At 41.8% G+C, this 23,902-nt stretch overlaps 1 protein-coding gene across 1 annotated transcript in view; it reads right to left on the bottom strand.

Annotated features, from left to right (window-relative positions):
• The window catches only part of SPRED1 (sprouty related EVH1 domain containing 1), a 77,873-nt gene extending 54,448 nt beyond the window's left edge, over positions 1-23,425 (bottom strand). The window contains exon 1 of the mRNA XM_082240717.1: positions 22,396-23,425. Coding sequence (XP_082096843.1) covers positions 22,396-22,427 — 32 coding nt within the window. The 5' untranslated portion in view covers positions 22,428-23,425. The remainder of the gene's footprint in view (positions 1-22,395) is intronic.
• Positions 23,426-23,902: the final 477 nt, after the last annotated feature.

The raw sequence follows: 23,902 nt of genomic DNA, 5'->3' as shown, positions 1-23,902 counted from the left end.
TGAACTCCTGGTACTTCAGTATCAAATTGCACCTTTTCCACATATATATACATAACCAGCCTTAAACACCACACCCACCCATGTTCTGAAGGTCTCAGGAAGATGAACTGTTTCTCGTAAGTGGAGAGATTTTAAAAATACTAACTTGAACATTTGGCCCACATATTACATTTCCCAAGTACTGGCAGAGAGTATCCATGCAAGCTAATAAGATTTCAAAGTATTCTGGACATGCATTTCCGAAAGTAAAGGACACTGTCTGCTGGGAAGGGTTTCTGTGTGAGCTGTATTGAATTGCACAAGGGCTCTAACTCCCATCAATATAAAAAGGGAACAACGTGTCTGTGTGTCGCAATGTCGTATGGAATGCAAGTGGGTCATCTAGCTTTAAAACCCAATTCTGCCACTAAGCTGACAGAGTACATTATCATTACACTTCTTATCCTTTCAATAACTCTACAAATTACTGTTTTGTTAAGAGGCAAAACAGGTGATTCTGGTATAATATGCCTAGTAATATATATTTATGAAAATATTTATACTTGGTCCCAAAAGTGATCCCCGATGACCGGTCCTGTAACAAACGTTTCACAACAGAATGCTCCACTAACGGGATCTCAGCTTGCCACAGCAAGCACTCACATCTCGGAAGGTGTTTTTCTCATGGGGATTGCATGTCATACAGATTTAGTCTCAATGTATCTTAATACAATTACATTAGAAGAAGACAGCTATCTGATGTAGGAAACGGGGAGGGGGGTGTCAAATTCTGGATATGTACATTTCGACACACTTTAACAGGATGCAACAGACTTGAAAAAATCCACCAGGAGAAATTACTGACTGCATTCTGTATCAGCAACCCACGCAAGCTGACTAATGGAGTTATATTTGTCTCATAAGATAGTTAGTTCCCCATGCTATCTAATGGCTGCAAAGCGGAGCATGAATAGCAGCAGCAACCATGGGAGTGAACGAAAAAGATGTTCTATTCAGCAGCCATACAGTCCATACTTACAGGGGGTTTTCTTTTTTTCCCCAGAAGGAGATTTTAATCAGTTCCTGCTTGCAATGCAAAACAACAGCAAGCCTAAATCTACTCCAAGAAATTTGTAATGCAAAGATGAATAAACTGTTACTGAGAAGAATGAGGGCTAATCTGCAAAAAGAAAGAAAGAAAGAAAGAAAGAAAGAAAGAAAGAAAGAAAGAAAGAAAGCTGACAGGACTTGTGCAAATATAACAAAAAAATAAAAATTGAAGTGTCAAGTTAAAAAAAAAGTCATTTGAGAATCTTTATTAAATATCATTGTTTTGATATTATATGTACTGGCTTAATTTTTGTCCTAGAACCCACTGTTTTCATCAATGCAGCAATGTTTTCCTTGTTACTCTGTCTTTTTCAATAGCTCTTGTACCAAATTCTGAACCTAAATGCAAGAATTCTTGCCAAGTTGTTCTGCTATAACCACAGTAAAGTCATAGGTAGTTCCAGTGCCGCATTTATGTATAAGCTAAACAAGCTATAGCTTAGGGCCCCATTCTCTTGGGGGGCCTCAAAAAAATTTAAAGGGGAAAAACTGGATGTACCTTTCCAAAATATAAGATAAAAAACAAATAAAATAAAACCTACATACAGCAACAGTGTTTTGTGTTGTGTAGGCTCCTATGAGTAATGGGCCCCCGCCTGCTAGCCTGATCCCTAAAATATTCAACACAAAAAACAGTGACAATTTGTTGTTGACAAAGGACAGCTGGACATATAATGGGCCCCATTACCTTCAGTAGCTTAGGACCTCATCAAACTTAAATCCGGCCCTGGGTAGTTCCAATGCAATGGTGTCAATATATATTGTTTATATTTTTAATTAATATAATAGTAATTGTGTCTTTAAAATTACTGACTTTCCCTCCACTATTACCCTACGCTACTCCTAAAATCTATTAAACAAGTGCAGTCTTACTTTACATGTTTCCTAGCATTATTTAAGCTGTCAAAAATAGAAAGTGGCAAATAAAATAAAGGCAAATATGAAGACAGGACTTGTGCAAATATAGTGGTATCAGAGAAAGATGCATGGAACAGTCATCTAAATGTTTAAGAATAAATCACTGATCACTGGTGCAGGTACTAAAATGCAACGCAAAAGATCTGGCCTGAACAACTAAATGTATACTCAACACTCCCTTGCCCAGGAACAGAATTTGGAACACTGAAGTCACCTACAGTATGTACAGCATCCTATTTTGAGTACGGCATTATTGTTCTGACCATGACCTTATTTGGTTGTATTTTGCTAGCTACAGTAATTGTACAATTTTATAGTGGCATTTTTTTTTATGAATGGCTGAACAACAGGCTAAAGGATTAAATTATCATATCTTCATATTAGATATGCAAAATCGAGTGAAACTATTAACCAAAAAGTAAGGCAGATGGGATGTTTTTAGAGCAGTGAGTCCCGTTTGGAAATCTCCCCACTTCAGTGAATTTGAACTTTTCCTCTCCCATATTGACTGGGCAGCACCTGCAGATTCAGTCAGTTATAAAACCATACTGATAGGCTGTTTCCTTGTGATAACATGAGGGCACATGGTACTTAAAACCACAAAAGCTGCCCACCTCCTGGCCCAGGGCTGGAAGCACCTAAGGTCAAGACTTGCAGCTGAGCCACCATTCAACTTGTTGCATCTGTCAAAGGAACTGCAAAGAAGTCAGGCCATAGCCACCTGCCCCTGATGGCATCTTTTTACATTATGTCTGTCCATGGCATAAGATAACGGAAGATAAATATTTGTGAGAGCTGTTATACTGGTACTTCTGAACTGAATCCAGAAATGCCACTGCCCCATGAACTTTCAGAATGTACATCAAAAGGTGAGAGGTATCAAGAAACTTTGCTTTGTACCAATCAGATCCATCAGAAGATGATTTAACAAATGCATCTGTCTGGTTTATAAGTCTAAGGGAGCTATATGAGGAATAACTGTCCACTCCAGGGGAAAAAGGCATGTTTAGCACTTCCTCACACATGCTCCTCTGTCACCTCATCTGTTTATCTGCTATTCAGTTCCAGAGCAAAACTGTATGTCAATCCCAAAACAGGTTTACCTAAAATTAAACCCCAGCAATTTCCATATGACTTATTACCAACCAAGCCTGATGCTATTTGAGTGATAGGAAAGAGTCGTATCCTTTCAATGTACTGTTTTCCACATTATTCTTCACTGCCAAATTAACTTGGCTGCTGCTAATGTAAAAGTAGCGTAGACTTGCCACTTGTTGCACTATGAAGATAATATGCGGCACCAAGCCTCGAAGGGCCATCCCCATTGCCCAGGTTTCCCTGGCTGAGGTTTTAAACAAGCGTGAAAAATAGCCTGGCTGATCTTAATGACTTTAAAAACTCTGGTTGGAATGTTCATTTTTACTTGTTTCTATTCCTATTCCTGTTCTATGGGGTCACGAAGAGTCGGACACGACTAAACATCAAAATTCCTACAATATTTTGAAATATCTTCAATACAAGTCAGAAACCAAAAAGAGCATATTATGGCATGCTTCTAAGGAAAGCAATATATTATATGCAGAGGAAGAACACACATATGCACATACGGGCCATAGGACACATGATGCAGTGGCAAATGAACGCTTGCTGCTGTGTGTACGTACGTCAGGGAGCATGCCACAGTTCTGTGAAGGTGAAGCACATTTACCCCCATGTGTTCATCGTGCACATAGAGGTAACCTTTTTTTAACAGAAGCCTCTTTAGACGAAGAAACAATGTGTGAAACAGCCTTAAGGTGAGCTACAGAAATATGTGATTCATATGTGCTACCACGTTGCCTGATTTAGCATATTCACAGAATGGCTTTGAAGCAAAGTATCAGCAGTCATTGGTGGAAAAGTCCTCTTCCCAGTGCCCTACACTGCAGTGGAACCTCTATTTGCGACCATAATCCATTCCGGAGGTCCATCCAGAGGTCGAAACGGGTCGCTGGGAGAGACGCCGTTGTGCGCAGGCGGCGATTGCCCATTTCTACGCATGCGCAAACGCCGGCAAACTTCTGGTTTGCCGCGGTTGCGACTTGGAACAACCGTAAGAAGAGGCGGTGGTAGGTAGAGGTTCACCTGTATTGGAATAATTAACAGATGTAAAAACCCAACCATCTTTGCCTCTGCCTTCCTTCTCTAGTCTTTCGCAACACACCTCTCTTAGCATGAGAGATGAGGCAGGAGTGAGAAGCATGCTTAATTCCAAAGGCACCCAACAGTTTTAAATAACCATCCCCAAGTCTGGATCACAAGGCGCAAAAACACTTCTCTGCCCACACAAGTGACATGCTTTTCCAAGGCCTGGAAAAATACATACCTCGAGCCTTAAAGATTAATCCTCCCCTCCTCTTCCTACCAAGTAACATAAACCCTAGACTCTGCCTCTTGGCAACAGTTCCTACAAACTCAACCAGCCCCTTGCATGTCCTTCCCTTCTCCGCTGCAATGGATAGACACAATGCACCATTTCTTTGCCAGATACTGTACAACTTCTATTTTTTTACGTCTTTGCGATTTCTGTGCAAAATCAGACATAAGGCAAGCTATATTTTAATGAAGGAACTCATTAGCATGATTCATTAAAATACAAGCTAAGCACTTTCTTAATCTGAGGCTACCTTCTGTCTATGAAAAGGAGTTCAATGTGGATGGCAAATGCGTGCACACTGCCCTTCAACTCCTCCTTGATTCCACACATCCTCTATTTCAGTCTCACTGTCTTCAGTGGCTGCAGCAAAAGGAAATAATGGAAGAACATCTATTCCATTAGCTCCACTGAGAAACCAGCTGTCTTTTGCTCTCCCCCCCCCCAAAGTCTCCTAGCATCAGCTATTCAGACAGGCTGCATAGTATTGGAAGAGAAGGAAAATAAGGCTATTCCATCAGGTTTGCTGAGAGAGACCTCAGCTGTCACCTGGCAGCAGCCATTTCATAGGCTGTTTCAATACTTGCTGGTTGTAGTAAGAAACTGAAAGAACTGATTATTGTGTTTGCTTCTCTTATCCTCCCTCCCCAGTTGTTCAGTTGAAATTTTACAAATCTCATATGATTATATTGTTTTGATATGGATTTCATGTTTGCATGAATGGCATTCCATGTTTTCCACATAAATTATAGGTTCTCCTTCTTTCTCTTTTTACAGCTGAAATCATGACTACAGCCTGTTTCATGAGGGTGCACTATCGAATATTTATCCAGCCACGTACTGCAAATTACAAAAGACTAATTTGGAACAACTGTCTCCAGGCATCCCCTTTAATTGTATTAACTTGGGTATTTTTCCTGTCATTCCTTTCGTCGTTGTCTTCTGTGCTAGCATGATTTTTAAACATCACTTCTGTGTATCGAAAGACAGTATCACTTTCAAGGAAAAATGGATTTGCTCAAGAAAAAGTAGAACCACACGTCCAGATCCTATCCCTAATATAGGGACAAGGAGGAGGCATACACTTCTGTAACCCAATCTGATATCTCTTGGAAGTGCATGTTTATTGATATCTAGTGAGCAATGCAGTTCGCAATATGCTGTTTTTAAAGATACTTATTTTTAAAAAATGAAAACGGATAATGTGTGAAGCCTATTGGATGCAGTTGTAAGAAGTAAATGATGTAATCTGCAAATTCTAAATTCGGCCAGAACTGTGCACTAAACATGCTTATACATACATAAACAATCTGAGACCAATTATAGACATTTAAACATTATGGCTAGATGGATATCAATGTTTGACCTGTAGAGGTTTACTGCTTTCCCACTTTTTCAGTTTTATAATTTTATTATATATTGTCTGTTTCATACTTTGCAGAACTTGTACATAAAATTCGGGATTTCTGCTGTGCTATATAATCAATCAATGCACTCTTTAAAAAATATGTGCACTAGTATATTGGCTGACAATGACACAGGGAACTACTTTAAGGCTTACAGACTAAAGCTGCTTAGTTTGTATTAAACTTTATTGAACAAATACTCACATTCTACATATTGAATGAAATAAAAATAAAATGCCTCTTATATCTGCAGGAAAGGACAACCAAAATTATTAGGGAATTGGAAAAACCTCCCCATCTGGAAAAATTACAATGTGAGACTTTTTTAGTTCAGAAAAAGGAAAGAGGGTGGACAGGATGGAGATATGTGAAATTACACATAGTATAAAGAAAGCTGGTTTGGAAATGTTTTTTATTCCTCCATCATAATACTTGAACCCAGAGTCTTCCAATGAAGCAAAATGGCAAAAGACATTTAGGACAGCCAAAAGGAGGCACTTCTTCACAGAGAGAAGAGCTAAACTACAGAATTCACTACTAAAAGATGTAATGATGGCTGCCCACTTGAATAAGCTATCGTTGGCTAGATACTACCTCCACTCTCAGGAGTATACCTGTGGGAGCTAGTTGCTGGTGATCATGAGTGGGAGAGGGTTCCTGTCTACAGGTTGGTCATGTGGGAACACAATGCTGGACGAGAAAGGCCTTTGGTCTGATCCAGCAGAGCTCTTCTTATGTCTGAATTTGGTTTTAATTCATTAGTATCTCTGAGACATTGTCTCAAATGAAGAAAATTTAATGAATGGCCAAAAGGGATTGTAAATCACATTCTGCATCATTTCCCCTCACATTCTCTATTTCTCACTCAGATCTTGGGATAGGTGCGTGCTGTGCAGATGAAGAGCTCCAAGGTCATATTTCTGCTCTAAATGAATGAATGAATGATGTACCACACAATAACCTCTCATTTATGGCAGCAAATGTTGTGTAAAGAAGCCACTGAAATCTACACAGTTCAGAAGCATGTTCTAGCTTCCTTTTATTACTGAGATATCAGATACCCTTGGATTATGGCTAAAGTTTTTGCCCGCATTATTTGAAGAGTATGGAAACTATTGCATTAACACGACATCAAGAGATAAGCCAAACAGCCAACAACACTTGCTCACTCCCATGTTCTCCTTAGTCATGGTTACCCAATGACCACAGGGTATTCTCAGTACTCTAGCATCATGACAGTTGTCAAGACACATCTGAACATTCTGAATCCACTATGGTTTGTAAGGAATAATATTTATAATAGTTAACAGGTCTGGAACTGAAAGGGGCACATGACTTTTGTCCAAGCACTAACACAATTGGAGGTCTCCTTTGCTACAAATTCACTGATCACTGCAGATTGCCTATCTTGATTACAGTCCAGGAAGTTTTCTGCTAATCAATTCAGACACTTCAGCCAACGTTATGTACATTGTAACAAAGAGCTTAGCAATTTGCAACAGAAGAGAGTTGGTGGATGGTTATTGCTGCCCTTCTCTCAGGTGAAGCACATTCCTTTATGGTGGCGACATGCGAAGCAAGTGTTTTCTTTAGGTGCTGTTACCATGCACATAGAACTTAGCACATGAGGGGCTGCATTTCGAAAAACTGTGTGTCAAAAAGGGGTCTCTGTGCTTGCATTTTACAAACTGAACACAACTGAACCTATTATGGAAATATCTGCAGCAGACACAGCACTGGGAAATCCCTCCCACCCTTCGTTAACATCAAGGATGGCTTCAAGCTGCTCTGTAGCTGTACAGTGGTACCTCGGGTTAAGTACTTAATTCGTTCTGGAGGTCCGTTCTTAACCTGAAACTGTTCTTAACCTGAAGCACCACTTTAGCTAATGGGGCCTCCTCCTGCTGCTGCGCCGCCAGAGTACAATTTCTGTTCTCATCCTGAAGCAAAGTTCTTAACCCAAGGTACTATTTCTGGGTTAGCGGAGTCTGTAACCTGAAGCGTATGTAACCTGAAGCGTATGTAACCCAAGGTACCACTGTAGTCATAATTTCCTGGATTGTAAAAACAAACTGAATTATTACAAGTACAATCCATTACCTTCCTTTTCGTAACTAATATTAGACTGTAGGTCCTCCACAACGTTTATCTAAAGTTTTCCCAGGAAGATGGACTCTTCCTGCACTATTTTCCACTGAATAAATACCATGTAGAATCATGACGTTCTTTGTGTATTAGGAACTTGTTTTCTACTCTATTTGCCTTAGTGTTTTCCCATGTCACCTAGCCAATAAGAGGAGCCATACTGGCAGACTCCTTATGTTAGTGGCAGGAATACGTATGTGCATTGTGTTTGAATGCATATACTGTGAGGGTTTGTTTGCACATTTAACATGCTTCCTAAATTCCCCTCTAAAAAACCCCCACACAAAAATGCCTTCACATGGCACACATCTGAGGTCAGAGGCCAACTCTTCCAGAATCATTTGCCTTTTGCAAATGTTATTACAGCACACATACTCAGAATGTACATTTATATTGAGTTTATATTCCTCTGCATTCTGGAGAACTTGGAAGAGGACCAGAAGGAAGCTTTTGGCTGCAGTCAAAATTTGATTTAAGATTCTTTTTTTTTTTTTTGCTGTGCACTGGTAAACAATACATTATGTACGGTGTGTCTCCCTAACCAAGGCATATGCATAGACCTTTTGAATCTAAAAGTTCCATATTGAGTGGTTTGGCAGGAAGCCCTCCATTCCTTGTCCCAAACAGCCTGTTAATATATATATATTTATTTTTAAAAATGAGCTCAGACAACACAGATCTACTATAAGAACAGGGAAGTTAAACCTTGCTGTTCATGCTGTCCACCCTTCAGCCATCAGTGTTAGCTAGGTTTAAAGGGACAGCTGCTTAGCAATGCAATGGTAAGGACAATTCCATGAGCTTAAAACATCTGCATCTTTTTAACCAGCAAATGACTCATAGGGATTGGAATTTGAAAAAAGGCTTGATAGAACATAACTTCTCTGTCTCAAAAGAACATCAGGTATCAGATATGTTGAACACATAATCATGAAAAATATCATCCTATGTAAAGCACAACAACCAGAAAGGAGAACGATACAGCTGCCTTAGTTCACTTTTTCATATTTGCAAAAAGGATACTGCAAATATTGTCAGCTCTGCAGCATTTAGCCAGCTGCTTGAGCTTTTTTTGTATTAAGCAGCAGTATGCAACACTGTACTATGCATGGACAATAAGTCATAAAGTTCCAGTTCTAAAAACAAATAGAAGTCTTACTAGCATGTTTTTGCACAAGGTGGCTTAGAATATAGTGCTGTTACCCAAATAGTTTTGACATGTCGCAAAATGAATTATTTAACTGTTAAATTAAAACTGTTAAATTAAAAACTGAAAATATGGTTATGCTCCTATCAGTGTTTTATTGTTGACCAGAAAATTGAGCACAATAACCAATTTTGATAACTAAAAAAAATTTACACTATTAATTTCTATTATTGTAAGCATTTTAGGAATCATCCTGAAGTACCTCTAAGAAATGTCTAAGAAATGTAAGGTTAGGTAAAGGACCCCTGGATGGTTAAGTCCAGTCAAAGGCGACTATGGGGTGCAGTGCTCATCTCACTTTTCAAGTGAGGGAGCCGGCGTTTGTCCACAGACAGCTTTCCAGGTCATGTGGCCAGCATGACTAAGCCACTTCTGGTGCAATGGAACACTGTGACGGAAACCAGAGTGCACGGAAACGCCATTTACCTTCCCACCGCAGTAATACCTATTTATCTCCTATTTATCTTCTAACTGCTAGGTTGACAGAAGTTGGGACACAGCAACAGGAGCTCACTCCATCACATGGATTTGAACAGATGACCTTCTGATCAGCAAGACCAAGAGGCTCAGTGGTTTAGAATACAGCACCACCCACGTCCTTCTAATAAATGTGGCTTAAATCATAATATATAAAGGGGGGAAAATAAGGAAAACTCTTTATCTTACCACTTTAAAAAGTTTTATATGAAAAATAAAATATTGGTATGACAACAGTGTAAGACTCCTTTTTGAATAATATCACTATTTCCTGCATTAAAAGTTGTTTCGAAAGCATAAAAACAAAGTTAAAACTTCATGACCATTTTGAGTTTCTTTTTCTAGTGCAGTAAAACAACCTAATTTAAAAGCCACAATGTCATATCAATTTCACAAAAAGCTTGACTTTATCTTTTAATAACGAGTTTTATTTAGCACCAAAAATAGTGGTTTTAATTAGTAGTACAAATGTATCAAAGTATCAAAATGCATCCAAAGAGTAGTAGTACAGTATTTATTTATTTACATTATATTACATAACAGTTGTCATATGTAAAACACCACTGCATTGCTAATTATAATTCTAAATTTTGATTTCTAATTTCAAAAACCGTTTATCGCTAACTCTTCACTCATGCATCTAAAACATGGACTTGTAATTAATATTGTGTGCTGCTTGCCTTGTGGCATCATTAGCATTTTTGTTAATGATAATTTCCAGAGCTGGTACCAAAATCTCTGTGCTTCAAGCCACATCATAATATTAACACAACCATAGCATTAATTAATAAGAGGGCACAACTGAATGGAAATGGTGCATTCACAAAAATAACAAAGCAAAGTCCGTACAGTACGCAGCAGTAGAGCAGAGTTTGGACAGAGGGTTGCTCTGTAGCTTCAAATACACAGCATGCTGCATAATTCACATGAAAAGCCAGGGTAAAATATCATCCACGCTACACTGTTCCAGCGAAACTGGTATGGCAGCGGCAGCATAAACAAAGACAGAAAGTGTTTGGCCACAAAGCAGGCAAATATTCAACAGGAACTACCATCACCCAACATGTGCAATGAATGCTGGGAGATGCAGCAGCAGAGGAAGTTGACTTAACACCCCCCCACACAATGATTGATTCATGCCTGGAGGAAACAAAGCAGGATTATGCACAGATAAACAGTTTTCGTTCCCAAACATTTGAGTGTATTTCTGCATGGATGGCAAGCACATGAAGGCAACTCAAAACAAAACCTCATGGAAAAAACTCAAATGTTTGTTCTAGTCCTTATATTGGCTATGGCTTAGGGCAGGGGTCAGCAAACTTTTTCAGCAGGGGGCCAGTCCACTGTCCCTCAGATCTTATGGGGGGCCAGACTATATTTTTTTTGGGGGAGGATGGGGAATGAACGAATTCCTATGCCCCACAACTAACCCAGAGATGCATTTTAAATAAAAGGACACATTCTACTCATGTAAAAACACGCTGATTCCTGGACCGTCCGCGGGTCGGATTTAGAAGGCGGTTGGGCCGGATCCGGCCCTCAGGCCTTAGTTTGCCTACCCATGGCTTAGGGGGCTCTTGTTGCCAGAAATATGTTGCTGGAGTTGCAGAAATTTAGTAAGACTGTGGACAAACACAGTCCAACGATTAGGAACAAGGGTTTTGGCAGTTACCTTTTCAGAGTTTCTATTTTTAACATTCTGCAATCTGCTGAGGCCTTAAAATTGGAAAGGATTTAAAAATACTTTAAAGACATTCTCTTGCTATTACTAAATTTAGCATTTTTGTAACCATTTCAATGTTCAAGTGCTCACTCCTTTAAAAATTGTCTCATTCATCTCACCAATACTGCGGCAATTCCATTAAAAGCGGGGAGGGGGGTCATTTGGGCATGGAAGACTGCATCTTGTGCACAACCGTTCTCATGCATAAGACAGGGAACTGACCCCCCCCCCATTTCCACACACTAATATCAGTGCAAAATCTGTACCAGCTCATGTGAAAAAGCAAACCATTATCCAATACCGTTCCACAACTATTAGGCAGTGCATTTTTAATGTATGGGTCTCTCTCAACTGCTCCTGAAAAGATCAGGAACATTACTGTGTGTCTTACTTCCACCTCTTTCCCACTTTAGAGGTAATTTCCCTGCCTGATCTCCAGAGTAATCAGACAGCATGCCAAATCTTGGTTAAGAGTGAACCGTAGCTAGCCTTAAACATATTTAACACTGGTGCAAATGGAGAACCCATTTTCAAAGAGAGAGGAAGAGGAAAGATTTTATTAAATAAAGCATGAAACATTTTGTGAATTGATAGTTCTCAAGATGAAAAACATTGTGAGATGTGCCACAAACACATGCACACAATGTAACTGCAACACAACTTTTGACAGCTGACTGTGTGTGCTGTGTGCTGCTATCTCGCAATAAAGCACGTTACCTGTTGCATAACATGTTTGGGGGGGTTTTTTTAGAAAGGAGGAAAAGCAGTTATTCTGCAGCAATTCCCTACCTCAGTTATTTGCCATCTGCAAACTCTCCAACCACAGCAATATCAATTAGCATATCAGAGGGCTGCACAGACTGTATAAATCCAATTCCATCTAAAATAGTTTTCGTTGGTAAGCAGCTTTTATGGGCAACTTGTTTTTCAGTGCCCCAGGCAAATGCTTAGCTGAACTTATTTTTGCAAAGCCTCCATTACCTGACATTGGCTTGTTAACTATGCAGACATTTTCCTATTACCATAGCAACATTGCAAGAGCACTAAAAAGGTATGTGTGCTTAGTTTCCAAATAGATGTTCAAAGCCTTGATAGTAAGGTAACAAATGATAAATTTTCAGTTTGAGTAGTTTAAGCAATACAAAGCAAAAAATCTAATTTGCGTTATGTTCAACTTTTAAAGACTCACTCTTTCCCCTATAAATGAAGTTCAGATGCAAGGGCAGTAGAGGTCAAATTATTAATATATTTCACCTCACTAACAGTGCAGGGGTTGTTTTAAAGTGTGAAGTACGCGGAGTTCCTCTCAGTTTCTACAGTACTTATCGTAACTGTGCTCAGTAACATAACATCTACAAAATACAATTAAAATATACACTAAAACTCATATAATACAGAAGCCGAAACGAGAAAAAGGGTATAACCTGGTCACAAGAAAGCTAAAATAACTTAAGGGGATAAAACATGTCCCAGCCACCAAAAACAAAGCAAAGCAAAACAAAACAAATCCTAAAGATTACAATATTAATATCAACATTAAAAGGATGTTAAAAGGATTAAGATGGAATTAAAAGGCCTCGGACAATAGAAGGGTCTTTGCCTGACAATGTAAATACATTAGTGAAGGGAGAAGAAAGATGTTGGGGGGAGTGGTCCTTAACTGAGTAGGGCTTGTTCTGCCTCCACGCCCTCGAAACATCAGATTGAGAAGGCACTCAAAGAATCATTAATCTGATATTTTGGTTCCCCTACCCTCTTAAAAGCCACAAGTTAAAGATGCATCATTTCATCAATAATGGGAACAATCCTGCAAGAGTTAAGCACCTTTTCACGCAGTATGCTATGAAATACAGTGATGGTCACTGTACTGGATAGCTTTACGATAGGAATAGGCAAATTGATGAAAGGTAAGTCTATCACTGGTTAGCCATGGTGGGTATGTTCTAGCATCTAGCTCCACTGTCAGGAGCCTTGTGCCTCTCAATACCAGTGCTGGAAATCACAAGCAGGGAGAGTGCTGTTGCTTGTGGGCTTCCCACAGGCATCTGGTTGGTCTCTGTGAGAACAGGATATTGGACTAGAGGAGCCTTTGCCCTGAACCGGCAAGGCTCATCTTTTGTTCTAAGGATGTTTACCCCTGTTTTGCATGCTTTCAAAGAACACGTCTGTGCACACCCGGGAAAGGGCAGAACGGGGGCAGGGGACAGAGTGGGAATGGGGTGTAAGGGGTGTGCTTATGCACAGTCTGCCAACACGCATGATGGCTCAGAATGCAACCCCTGCTCAAAACCAAGGTTTCCTGTACGTAAGGCAAGAGCAGCAAAGGAAGTGAAATTGCAAGTTGCAAATACAGTGGTACCTCTGGATACGCACACCTCCGGTTGCGTATCCTTCAGGATGCGAATGCGGCAAACCCGGAAGTGTTTTTTTTCCCAGGTTTCATCACACGCACATGCACAGAAGAGGCCCCTCTGGTTGTGGAAACCTCGGGATCCGACCGGAGCTCTGGAATGGATCCCATCCACAACCGGAGGTACCACTGTAGTTTCAAAGAAAGGCCACAGAAGCCTAAAGATGGCATAAACTAATCTGCAACACACACACACACACACAGAGTTTTCTCCAGTGGCCATAACACAAACATCAGCTTCTATTGACCCTGCAAATAAATTGGGTGGTGGTACCCGGAAAGGTAAGGGGAATCCACAAAGGGCCATAGCATACCAACTGCAGCAATAGCTATGCTGTAGATCTCTCCATATTATAGTTGGCTATATAAAATGAGATAGGGCTAGATTTAGATGCAATACCTAAATAAGGTTTCGTGCTATGTTTGAGCCCAAGCCTTCTTACAAATTGTGATTTGAGGAATGATGCAACCTAACATCGTTAATAAAAATAATAAAAACAAACCAGAGGAGTGCATACTAGACTGACAGATTTGCTTTCCAAATGGAACATTAATTTTAGCACAGGGTTCCAGAAATCCTGCTGACACAGCTAAAGAAGTATTAGAAGGCCAATAAATTGTGACTACTGCCTATCATATTGATCAGTGACAGGTTCAGAGTGCAAGCACACAAGCCAACAACATAAGCCCCCTGACATTGACAACACTGTAATCTTACTCGCTCCCATCCTGCTAATATTTTTGTCAGTGCCCTCCTTTAAATATAGAAACCTGCAACCAAAATTAACTTCATAATTAATTAATGTCATAAAAAACTAACTCCGTAATTAATCTATATGTACACATTATCAGTTTAACATGTGGCTAGGTCGAGCCCCCCCCTTTCCATTCGGATCAAAGCTGGTTTTGGGGGGAAAGGCATCAAGTGCAGTAAGTGGTACCTTGGGTTGTGGACGGAATCCGTTCCGGAGCTCTGGTCGGATCCCAAGGTTTCCACAACCTGAAGTGCCTGTACTGCGCACACGTGCGGCGTGATAGTGCGCTTCTGTGCATGCAGCAAAACCTGGAATATACTTCCGGGTTTGCTGCGTGCGTATCCTGAAGGATACTGTCAGGGGTTCAGGAGCAGAGGCGAGGGAAAGGGAGGAAACAGAGAGCGAGGGGGAGGAGGCAGAAGAAAAGATGAGTGATGACGACGACCCAAGATCTCCGAGTCTTTCCAGTGAATCAGAAGATTCACAAAAAGGAGCACCAGTGGCCAGGGCAAGGGGGGAGACTAGGGGGACACCCCAGGAAGATAGAGCCAGAGGGGACTCAGAGGGGAGCAGTTGGAAGTCGGGACCAGCGTCACCGCCAGAGAGTAGGGATGAGGAAGGGCGCCAGGGATCAAGCGCTGGCAGCTCACAACAGGAGGGAGGGCACGAGTCAGGAGTGGCCACACCTCCATCGGGGAGCGAAGAGACGGTTAGACGGAAAGTGGAAGGTTGGGCGCGCGCGCCAAGTTCAAATGCACAGGAAGGTGGCGCAGTAGGCAGCCCGGAAAGGGAGCCAGGTCCTAAAGCCCGGCGCAAGGAGACAGAAGGGTCCGGGGGGTCAGCGTCAGAAGAATCCCGGAAGGAAGAGACCCCGGGGGGCAGAGGGACCCAGAGGAGAACTGTCAGGCGGAAAAGGTGGAGCAGGGCTAGGATATTAAGTTGGTGCACAAGGGGCGGAGACTCAGACGGAGCTTCGCCGATCTAAGCATAAGACGTAGAGTTGCGCGCAGCAGCTTGAGAATGGAGACTGTAACTCAATAAAGACTTTTATTTAATGATCGCTGGCTGGCGTGATCCTCTGTGAGCTAGGATCTGGAAGCAACCCTGAGAGATACGTAACGAGAGGGGCACATAAGTAGAAGTACCTCTGTATTTCTTTAAAAAGAGAAAGGACACAGGAAGGATCTGGATGCAGAATAATTGAAAATGTGTACATAGTCCAACATAAGTATAAAAAATTCCAACTCACAAAATACAGCCTTTATATTTACAGACCATTAACTCATAAAGAAAAAAGCAAGAAAGGAACATCAAGTCTTTTATTCACCAAATCATGGTACCACTGGTAGCTTTAGTATACATTTTTATTTAAACCAAAGCAGAAAGGTTTTTAGTTATTTAACTACACTTTTTTATTCTATAAACAACAAATTGGAAGTACAAATGAAAGAACCATGCAGGTAATATTACCATTAGCTGTTGCCCTATCAGCTGATTAACATATCCACTGAACTGGACTTCCTTAATTCCTCCTAATGGGCCAGAATTTTTTTTTAACACTTTGGTTTATTCAAACCAATCCTAAAACATTTTAAAGCTGTAGTCATTTTATTAGTTGACATCTGTCCGACATATTATATTGACAGCAATGTGAAAGAAAGAAAGAAAGAAAACACATTTGTTTCTTACGTTTTGTCCTGTGATTACTCTAAGAAGCTCCAAGCAACATACTTGGCTTTTCCCCACTCCCATTGTAAGCTAAGCACTCCTGGGTAGACAGGTAGGGCCAGTCACTGTCCCTAACCTAAAAGCACCCCATGAGATTGACAGCTTGGAGTGCAAACCCTACACATATTCAAACGGAAAGAATTTTATGTTGGGCTATTTAGAATTGTATAGAGGATAGTGGGGAAGTTAGATTGCCCTGTTCTTGCTGCCAAGTCCTCGCATAATCACAGTTCTAAACGGTACAGGAAGCCTCAACAGGTACAGAAGGCGGTGTTAGAAACACATACGCTAGGTGCCAAACGGCTCCTTAAACCATGGTATCAATCGCCAAAATGGAATGTCTAGTTGCCATTTTGGGGCCAGACAGCTCATAAGTCACATTTCTCCATACGACTTTTTGGTTCCTGAAATTTGTGCAGATAAAACATCACAGACAGAATTCTACAGGTTGTGTTGTTAGTGTATAAAAACAGGAAAGGTCCAAGGATCCCCAGGCATGAACCTCCAGATGGTGCAGACATGATACGCCATCCTGGTGCCTGGGCATCTTCACTGGATGGCAATTGACAGACACCCAAGTGTAAAATGCGGCTGGTGCATGGCAAATTTTGAAGCTCACTCTCCCAACACAAGAATAGCTGGGCCAGGCGTGGGGATGCAATGGGGGGGGGGCAAGGCTAGATGGCACATGCCTGCTCTCCTCACACAATTCTTCTCACATGTAGGAACTGAGCGCCCAAGCTGGGCTTAAGTTCCACAATGTTGAACAGAGCTTACTTGTTTGCAAGGTTGCTGACTGCAGCTTTAACGGTAATTTAAATGCTATTGTGGAAATCCTAACACTCATATTTGTCACACCACAAAGATTTTATGGGTTACAGGGAAACAACTTGAGGAAAATATTGTATCTGCTCAGGAAATGGGAACCAAACAGTCATAAGGATGGGGATGTGGAGGGAAAGGCAAATAAATTGTGTAAGGATTCCTCTTCACCTTCACACACACCCCAAACCCTTCTAAGGTCTGCTTTGAATGATTCATGTGTGTACTTATTTAACCACCTATGTGGTAGGGAACCAAGACTGGATTATTGGTCAGTGCCTGATGTTTAGTAACCATAGGCACTCCTAGAATATAGTGCTATTTTTAAAAAACTGAGTTCTTATGTGTCCACGTCAAATTTGTAGGCCACTGGGTGTCTGAGTTCCTTCTATCTCCAGACACTTCCACAACCTGGTGCAAGCAATGCAACAGCAGCTGGTAACATCTACAGAGCATGCACACACTCCAAAAACTGGACAATTACTTTAAAGTCATGCAATGCTTCAATCTGCTTATATCTGCAATTTAAGAATGTTCACTTCCACCCTAGATCACCACAATACTGCACAGTACTATGTGCACTTAAGCCTCACTGAAATCCAGTGGCCTATCTTGCCGTTTTTCAGTCAACACAGTAATAATTTTTAGCCCTTTCTACAATTCATTTTTCTGTGTCCTTTTTCTCTAGAAACCATATCCCCACTTATCCTCTCCTAATGAATTATTCCTCTGTTTGCAGTTTTGCATTTGCTATTCACTGGGAAAAGCTCTTTTGACAAACCACTCTGTTCCTCATCCTGCATTACTTGCAGTAAAAATAACATACAACTCCTTCTGTACATCAATAAAAGAGATCCAACGGACACAATTAAAATAATTTCATTAAGGAATTTTTATCTATCATGAAAACCTCTTGCAGATATTATTGTTAGTAAGCACAAACACTGACACACGCATTCTATACATGATGCAAACAAAAGGTCATTGTGCATCTCTGTGTGTGTGTATAAATGTAATTTTCATATATGACATTAAATGATGTCTCCATATTAAATGAGAATCAATGCTTTTGCATGGTAGATTTTTAAGACTAAATCAGTCTTAAGAAAAGGACGATCACGGGTATGCCTTTGACTATAAGTGTCACTGGGCTTCTGTGGCATCACAATCCCCCCCCCCCCCGGAAATGTACAACATGCATTTTAATTTTTTTGTTACAAGAAAAACTGGAACACAATAGCAAGAAGACAACTTACTGGGCATTCAACGGCATGCGAATATGGCTTGTAAAAGCTAAACTAGTCCCAAATGAACTACTGTACAAGCAGGATTCAAAAAGGACTCCTGGTTGCAAGTCACTGAATTGCTTGATTTACCATCAGAGCCTCAGGTTTGCATACCTCCTCTCTCATTCCTCTAACAAGCATCCAGCACAGGATTTTGGACCTTGCATTATAGAACTTGCCTTTCTGGCGGGTTTCATCTTGCAGGGTCAGGGAGCAACCTTACATTCAAATGTAGACAGGGTCTGTCTGTCCACTAGTTGCTTTCTATCCAAGAGAGTGGCCAAGGCCTGGAACCAGGTGCAACCAGGGTAGAAGCCCAAGCACCAAGTAATAACCTCTCAACAGTTTCCATGAATGATTGGGGGAAGAAAACAACCAGAGTTTCATTCTCTCAAGCAGTAGTCTGTAGAGACAATATTTTGGTATCATAATGTTTGCATGAAAGTTACTTTTAGCATATAGAGAACCATCATTACTTCCATTTATTTATTTTACTCAGATGGCATTTTCTACGTGACTCCGTTTGAAATGGCATGCTTAATAAGGGATCCGAACAAAACTATATACACATACATTACAGTTAGGCCCCATATCAATTTATCAAGCACACTTCGGATCTGCAATCCCATGCATATAGTTACTTTCCCTAAAATGGAATTCAACAATATTCAAAAAGTTTAAAGCCCTGACCTATTGAACTGAAACCTAGTATCTTTCTTTTAAAATGCAAATGAACATGACGAAACACAATGTCAAGTCACATTAGAAGCAAAAATATCCAACATTTACTTGCAACTTCATGTGAACAGATATTAGACTACTTTCTAATTAATGAAGTGATTAGTCACTAATATACAACTTGCCATAGTAATTTGGCCCATCCAGCAAGCAACTGAAAAAGTAGGACTGCAGGAGACTTGGGAGACATGTATCTTAAAAACAAAACATGCTAGAGAAAGATGAGGAAAACAAGATTTATATAATGCATAGTACTGTGAAACCATAAACACTTTTTCTGACAGCATACCAGGCTAACACACAAACTGGTGAGGTTTGTTAAAAACTCCCGGAAAATTGAGTTGTGCAGCTGCAATAACAAAATCTAACCAACGTACTGCTTTCAAAAGAGAAAAATACAATTAACAACGGTCTTGTAATATAAATGGTTGTATACTGAACACTGCAAGTTGCTTTTTGCATATACAGTCAGATACACGTAACACAGTTAAGGCCTAACTAACTGTACTCAGTATGGACAATATACTAAACAATTCATTAGAATGCAAGGAACTTTTCAAAGTGAAAACTGTGTGAACCGATGCAAACTAGAATTATTGGTTGCCATATTTAAGCATGGATGACTGTGGCAGCCGCAGCAGCCGCAGCTGTGTACTGTATTTTCCACTATATCAAGTTCATAAAATCAACTTTTAAAGAACCCTAAGCTAATCCACACAAAGCATAGAAGATCACTTCGATTCCAAGAAGAGAAATTCAAAATGTGACTGGAGAGCCTGATGAGAACACAAGGAAGGAAAAATCGGTATGAATATGTAGATGTGTTCTAGCATTTTCTTCAGTTATGAAATTCCTGTATGATGGCGATACAAAAGACGAATCGAAGAGATGAAGAATACAATTCAGACTGACTAACACATTTTACGTTATAATCAAATGTTCTGAAGGTGTTTTTGCATCCTAACTATTGAAGAAAACATTTTCTCTTAATTAAATAAATATTCTATGTTGTCCTAAAAGCATAATCAATTGGTCTTTGTTCAAATATTTATGCTAAAGTGCCACAGAATCATGGGGTGACACAGAAATGCATGCACCAAGTGGCTTACAGAAATATATGCATTAACAAAGGGCTCTTCCCCAGCAATCATATTCAGACAGCTTTTGTGACTAATCTTGAGAATGTATTTCAATAATTTTACATTTGACTGGCTTTAAAATGCTTAATGAAAGTTGACTGCATAATAGCACTTTTATTGTAAAATGCAATATCTAATTAATAATCTTATTAACTTTTCTTCAATTAAAATACAGGGGCTGATTACGGCATGAATATCAACCAGCAAGGTCCGCAAAACTGCACAAGTAAACAGGGCGAAACGATTTGCTGCTGCTTCAGTTATAGCAGTGTTTACGTCTTAAGCCACTTTCACATAATCTTGTATTGTTTTAGAAATACTGACAGATTCTGATGTGCCACATTAAAAAAAGGAAGCTAGCTACTAGAAGATTCTATCCTCTACCACCCCAAAGATCCCTTAGTGACATTACAGCAGTCCTCAGATTATGGCCTCGATTTTTTTCTTTTAAAAGCACACTTCTTTTCATATTCTGGCAAGCAAGGTGGTGCTTTTGCAGATACCCTGACACAAATCTGTGCCTTTCTTTTAGAAAAACAGGTCTAATGTGAAAGTGGATCCATGTAGACACAGTGTACTGCACTGTGAATGGCCAGCCAGGTATTTTATGAATGGAGAGGATCACGTGCTCCCAGCACTTCCCCGAGCCGATATTTCCCACATAACAGTGTCAACAAGCAGAGAACAGTATTTTTCGAGACGAAAATCCAGAAAACCCTAAACCTCGAACATACTAGGCTCTTTCTACCTTCATGAAAATTTCCCATTTCTTGCAAGCCATGTTCAGTCGAATGTCGAAGGTGGCATAGGTCTAATTATTATTTTTTATGAATGAAGACTGTGGTATGCAAATTAGAGCGATTCACAAAAAAGAAAATATGGCGGCCGCTTCCCTCTCGGTTCCACGGGCACTGCAGCACTTCATCTTACCAAGTAGCTCAATACAATGTTTTGTACTTGTTCCTGTTGCAGTTCAGGATTTGTCCTTGTTATATTATGTGATTCTGGCTTAAGAGTAAAGCCATTCATTAAAAAAGAAGAAGCAGAAGCAGAAGCCTGTTCCTTTACCGATCCATCTTAAGGAATTAAGGTTTTATATGGAGGAATGTATGCAACTGACAAGTGTTCCCTTCTCCACCAAAAACCAGTATTTCCTCCTACAATTCAAATTACTTGCTACAGGCACTGGAAAAATAATTACCGTGTGATAATTCTGCCAGAAGGATGCTTTTGCACTATAATTGAGCCACAACTATTGCAAAGTATGTTTGAGAAAATGACTAATTCGCAACTCATTCTTGCAGAAAAGAACCACCATTGACAGGGCAGGATGCAGGAGTCACAGGCAGCGTCAACATTTTTCATTCTTTAGAAGAAATGGGAAAGTTCAGGATTGTTGACATGACTACCCTGTTTCAGAAATTATATATTTCATAGCAATTTTGAAGGCTACATCCCTACAGATATAAAAAAGAAAACATAAGCCCCCAATAGATTTCATCCAAGCCAAGCATGCTAAATATATTAATATCTTGCACGTTATATATATAAATATCTTCATTCTATTCCCCATTTAAAGAAGGGGGGAAGGGCGAAGAGTCCTAACAGCTCGTTAAAATGTATATATAAAGCTTTGGGGAAAGGTTTAACACTGTATTTACACTGACTCATCCAATTAAAATTCAGGAACAGTTTCCCTCGGGATGAAGCTCCCACTCACTACTTTCTATAGGAAACATGCAAACGAAAATAGACTTCTCCCCCCCCCCCCACGAAACGTTGCACGTAGGCCACTGGAAGTTGAGGGTCGAGGGGGGTGGCGGGCGGGAGACGGAGAGTCCATTTCCTCAACACACATAGCTAGGCAATTTTTTCACCATATCCTGGGTCTGCCATGACTTTTCCAAATTACCAAAACAGTCAGATTCGGGGGGTGGGGTGGGGGGGTGTTTACATATGCAGAGAGACACACACACATCAATCAGCACGTTTAAAACCTATCCGTACGGAGCCAGCTATGTAAGGAGCCCGAAGAGAGCAAGTCAATGCACGGTGGTGGCGGGGTAGGGGCGGGTGGGGAGAGAGAAAAGCCAAGCCGAAGAGACACCCCCCCCCCCGAAGAAAAGCCGAGAAACTTACTCGTTGTTAGAATTCGCCGTCTCTTCGCTCATTTTTTCCTCACCGTGATCCGATCCGGGGATGGAGCAGCACCGACGCAGCCAGGGCGCAGCAGGAGCTCACCAGAAACCTCACCATTGTTAAACCCCACCGATGCCCCCACTGCACACCCTTCCGCCAGAATGGCCTCAATCCTTGAGGTGGGTCCCCTCCGAAAGCAGCAGCAGCAACAGCAGCCTTCCCCGCCTCTTCTTCGCACGGAAACGGAGGGATCCTGTTCGGCCGAGAGTTGGGGCTGATTTCTGCTTTGGCGGCGGCAGCAATCGAAGCTCTTTCGGGTCTTTTTCACCGGGAACCGGGCGGCTGGCGGCGGCGGCGCCTCGGCTGCAAGCGAGGCTCCCTAGCCGTGTCCTTGTGCCGCATCGGCACCAGGAGCCCACATCTCCCGCTGCCGCAGCAGCAGCTCCTCCTCAAGCCTGGCCTCCTGGCTTCACCCCCTCCCCTCGTCCCCACGAGCAGGTCCCCCCAGCTCCCCGCCGCGTCCCTTCCTCGCTACCAAACCCCCGGGGCAGGACGGAGAAGCACCGCGGCAGAAATTCCTCCGGACGCCCGCAGCAGCAGCAGCGTCTGCAAACCCGATTTGTACAAAAAAGAAAGGAGGGGGGGGGAAGCAGGCGGCTCAAGTCCGACTACCCCGCGAACAAGCAGAGGCAGCACTGAGGGAAACTAATTCAGCCCCAGGCAGGCGAAAAGGAGAGGGAGGGAAAGAGGGAGGAAGAGGAGGAGGAGGGAGGGGGGAGTTTGAAAGCAGCCCGGAGGTTAGAAAAGGGGAGGGGAGGATGCGTCACGGCTGGTGGCGCTGGAGGAGGAGGAGGAGGAAAGAGGAGAAGCCGAGAGGAGAAGTAGGAAGAGCTCGTCCTTCTCCTCCTCCGCCACCAGCCCTGGCACCCCGCCCTCTCCCCAACCGAGAAGGCGAGCAAGTTCAGGAGCTGCTCCCCAGGCCCACCCGGAGCAGCGACAGCCCCCGAGCCTCTCTCTCTCTGCGCCCCCCCTCCTCCTCCTCTGACTGGAAAACTGGGCGGAAGCGTTGACTTCACGCTCCTTCCGCCGCCAACTCTCCGAGGCGGCGGACGGGAAAGGAGAGCCCGGGCACTTGAGAAGCGCCTCCGTCCGAAGGAGCCGCCGAAGGGCGCAGAACTTTTTTTTTTTTTTTTTGCCACGGGGCTGGGGAAGGGCGGAGAAGCGTCCCCCCTACACACACACATAGGCGGGCTACGTCGCCTTCCCTCTTTGCACGCGGCTGGCGCCCCGAGCCCCTTCACTCGGAGGAACACGGTTGCCAAGGGTCCCGATTCCCTCCCCTCTCTCTGGGCAGCCGAACAGCACAAACTTGCTGTTCCTTCGCGCGCTTCAAGGCCGGAGGGGGGGGGCGAGTTTCCTTTGGCTGCTCATTCGCCGCCCCTCAAATAAATAAATAAGCAAATATCGGGAATGTCCCTCAAGTTTGCACAATAAAACCCCCGGGTTG

The sequence above is a fragment of the Podarcis vaucheri genome (assembly GCF_965113315.1).
Source record: "Podarcis vaucheri genome assembly, chromosome: 1".
Lineage (NCBI taxonomy): Eukaryota > Metazoa > Chordata > Lepidosauria > Squamata > Lacertidae > Podarcis > Podarcis vaucheri.
Note: the sequence above shows the minus strand (reverse complement) of the source record. Positions and strands in the feature narration are given on the sequence as shown.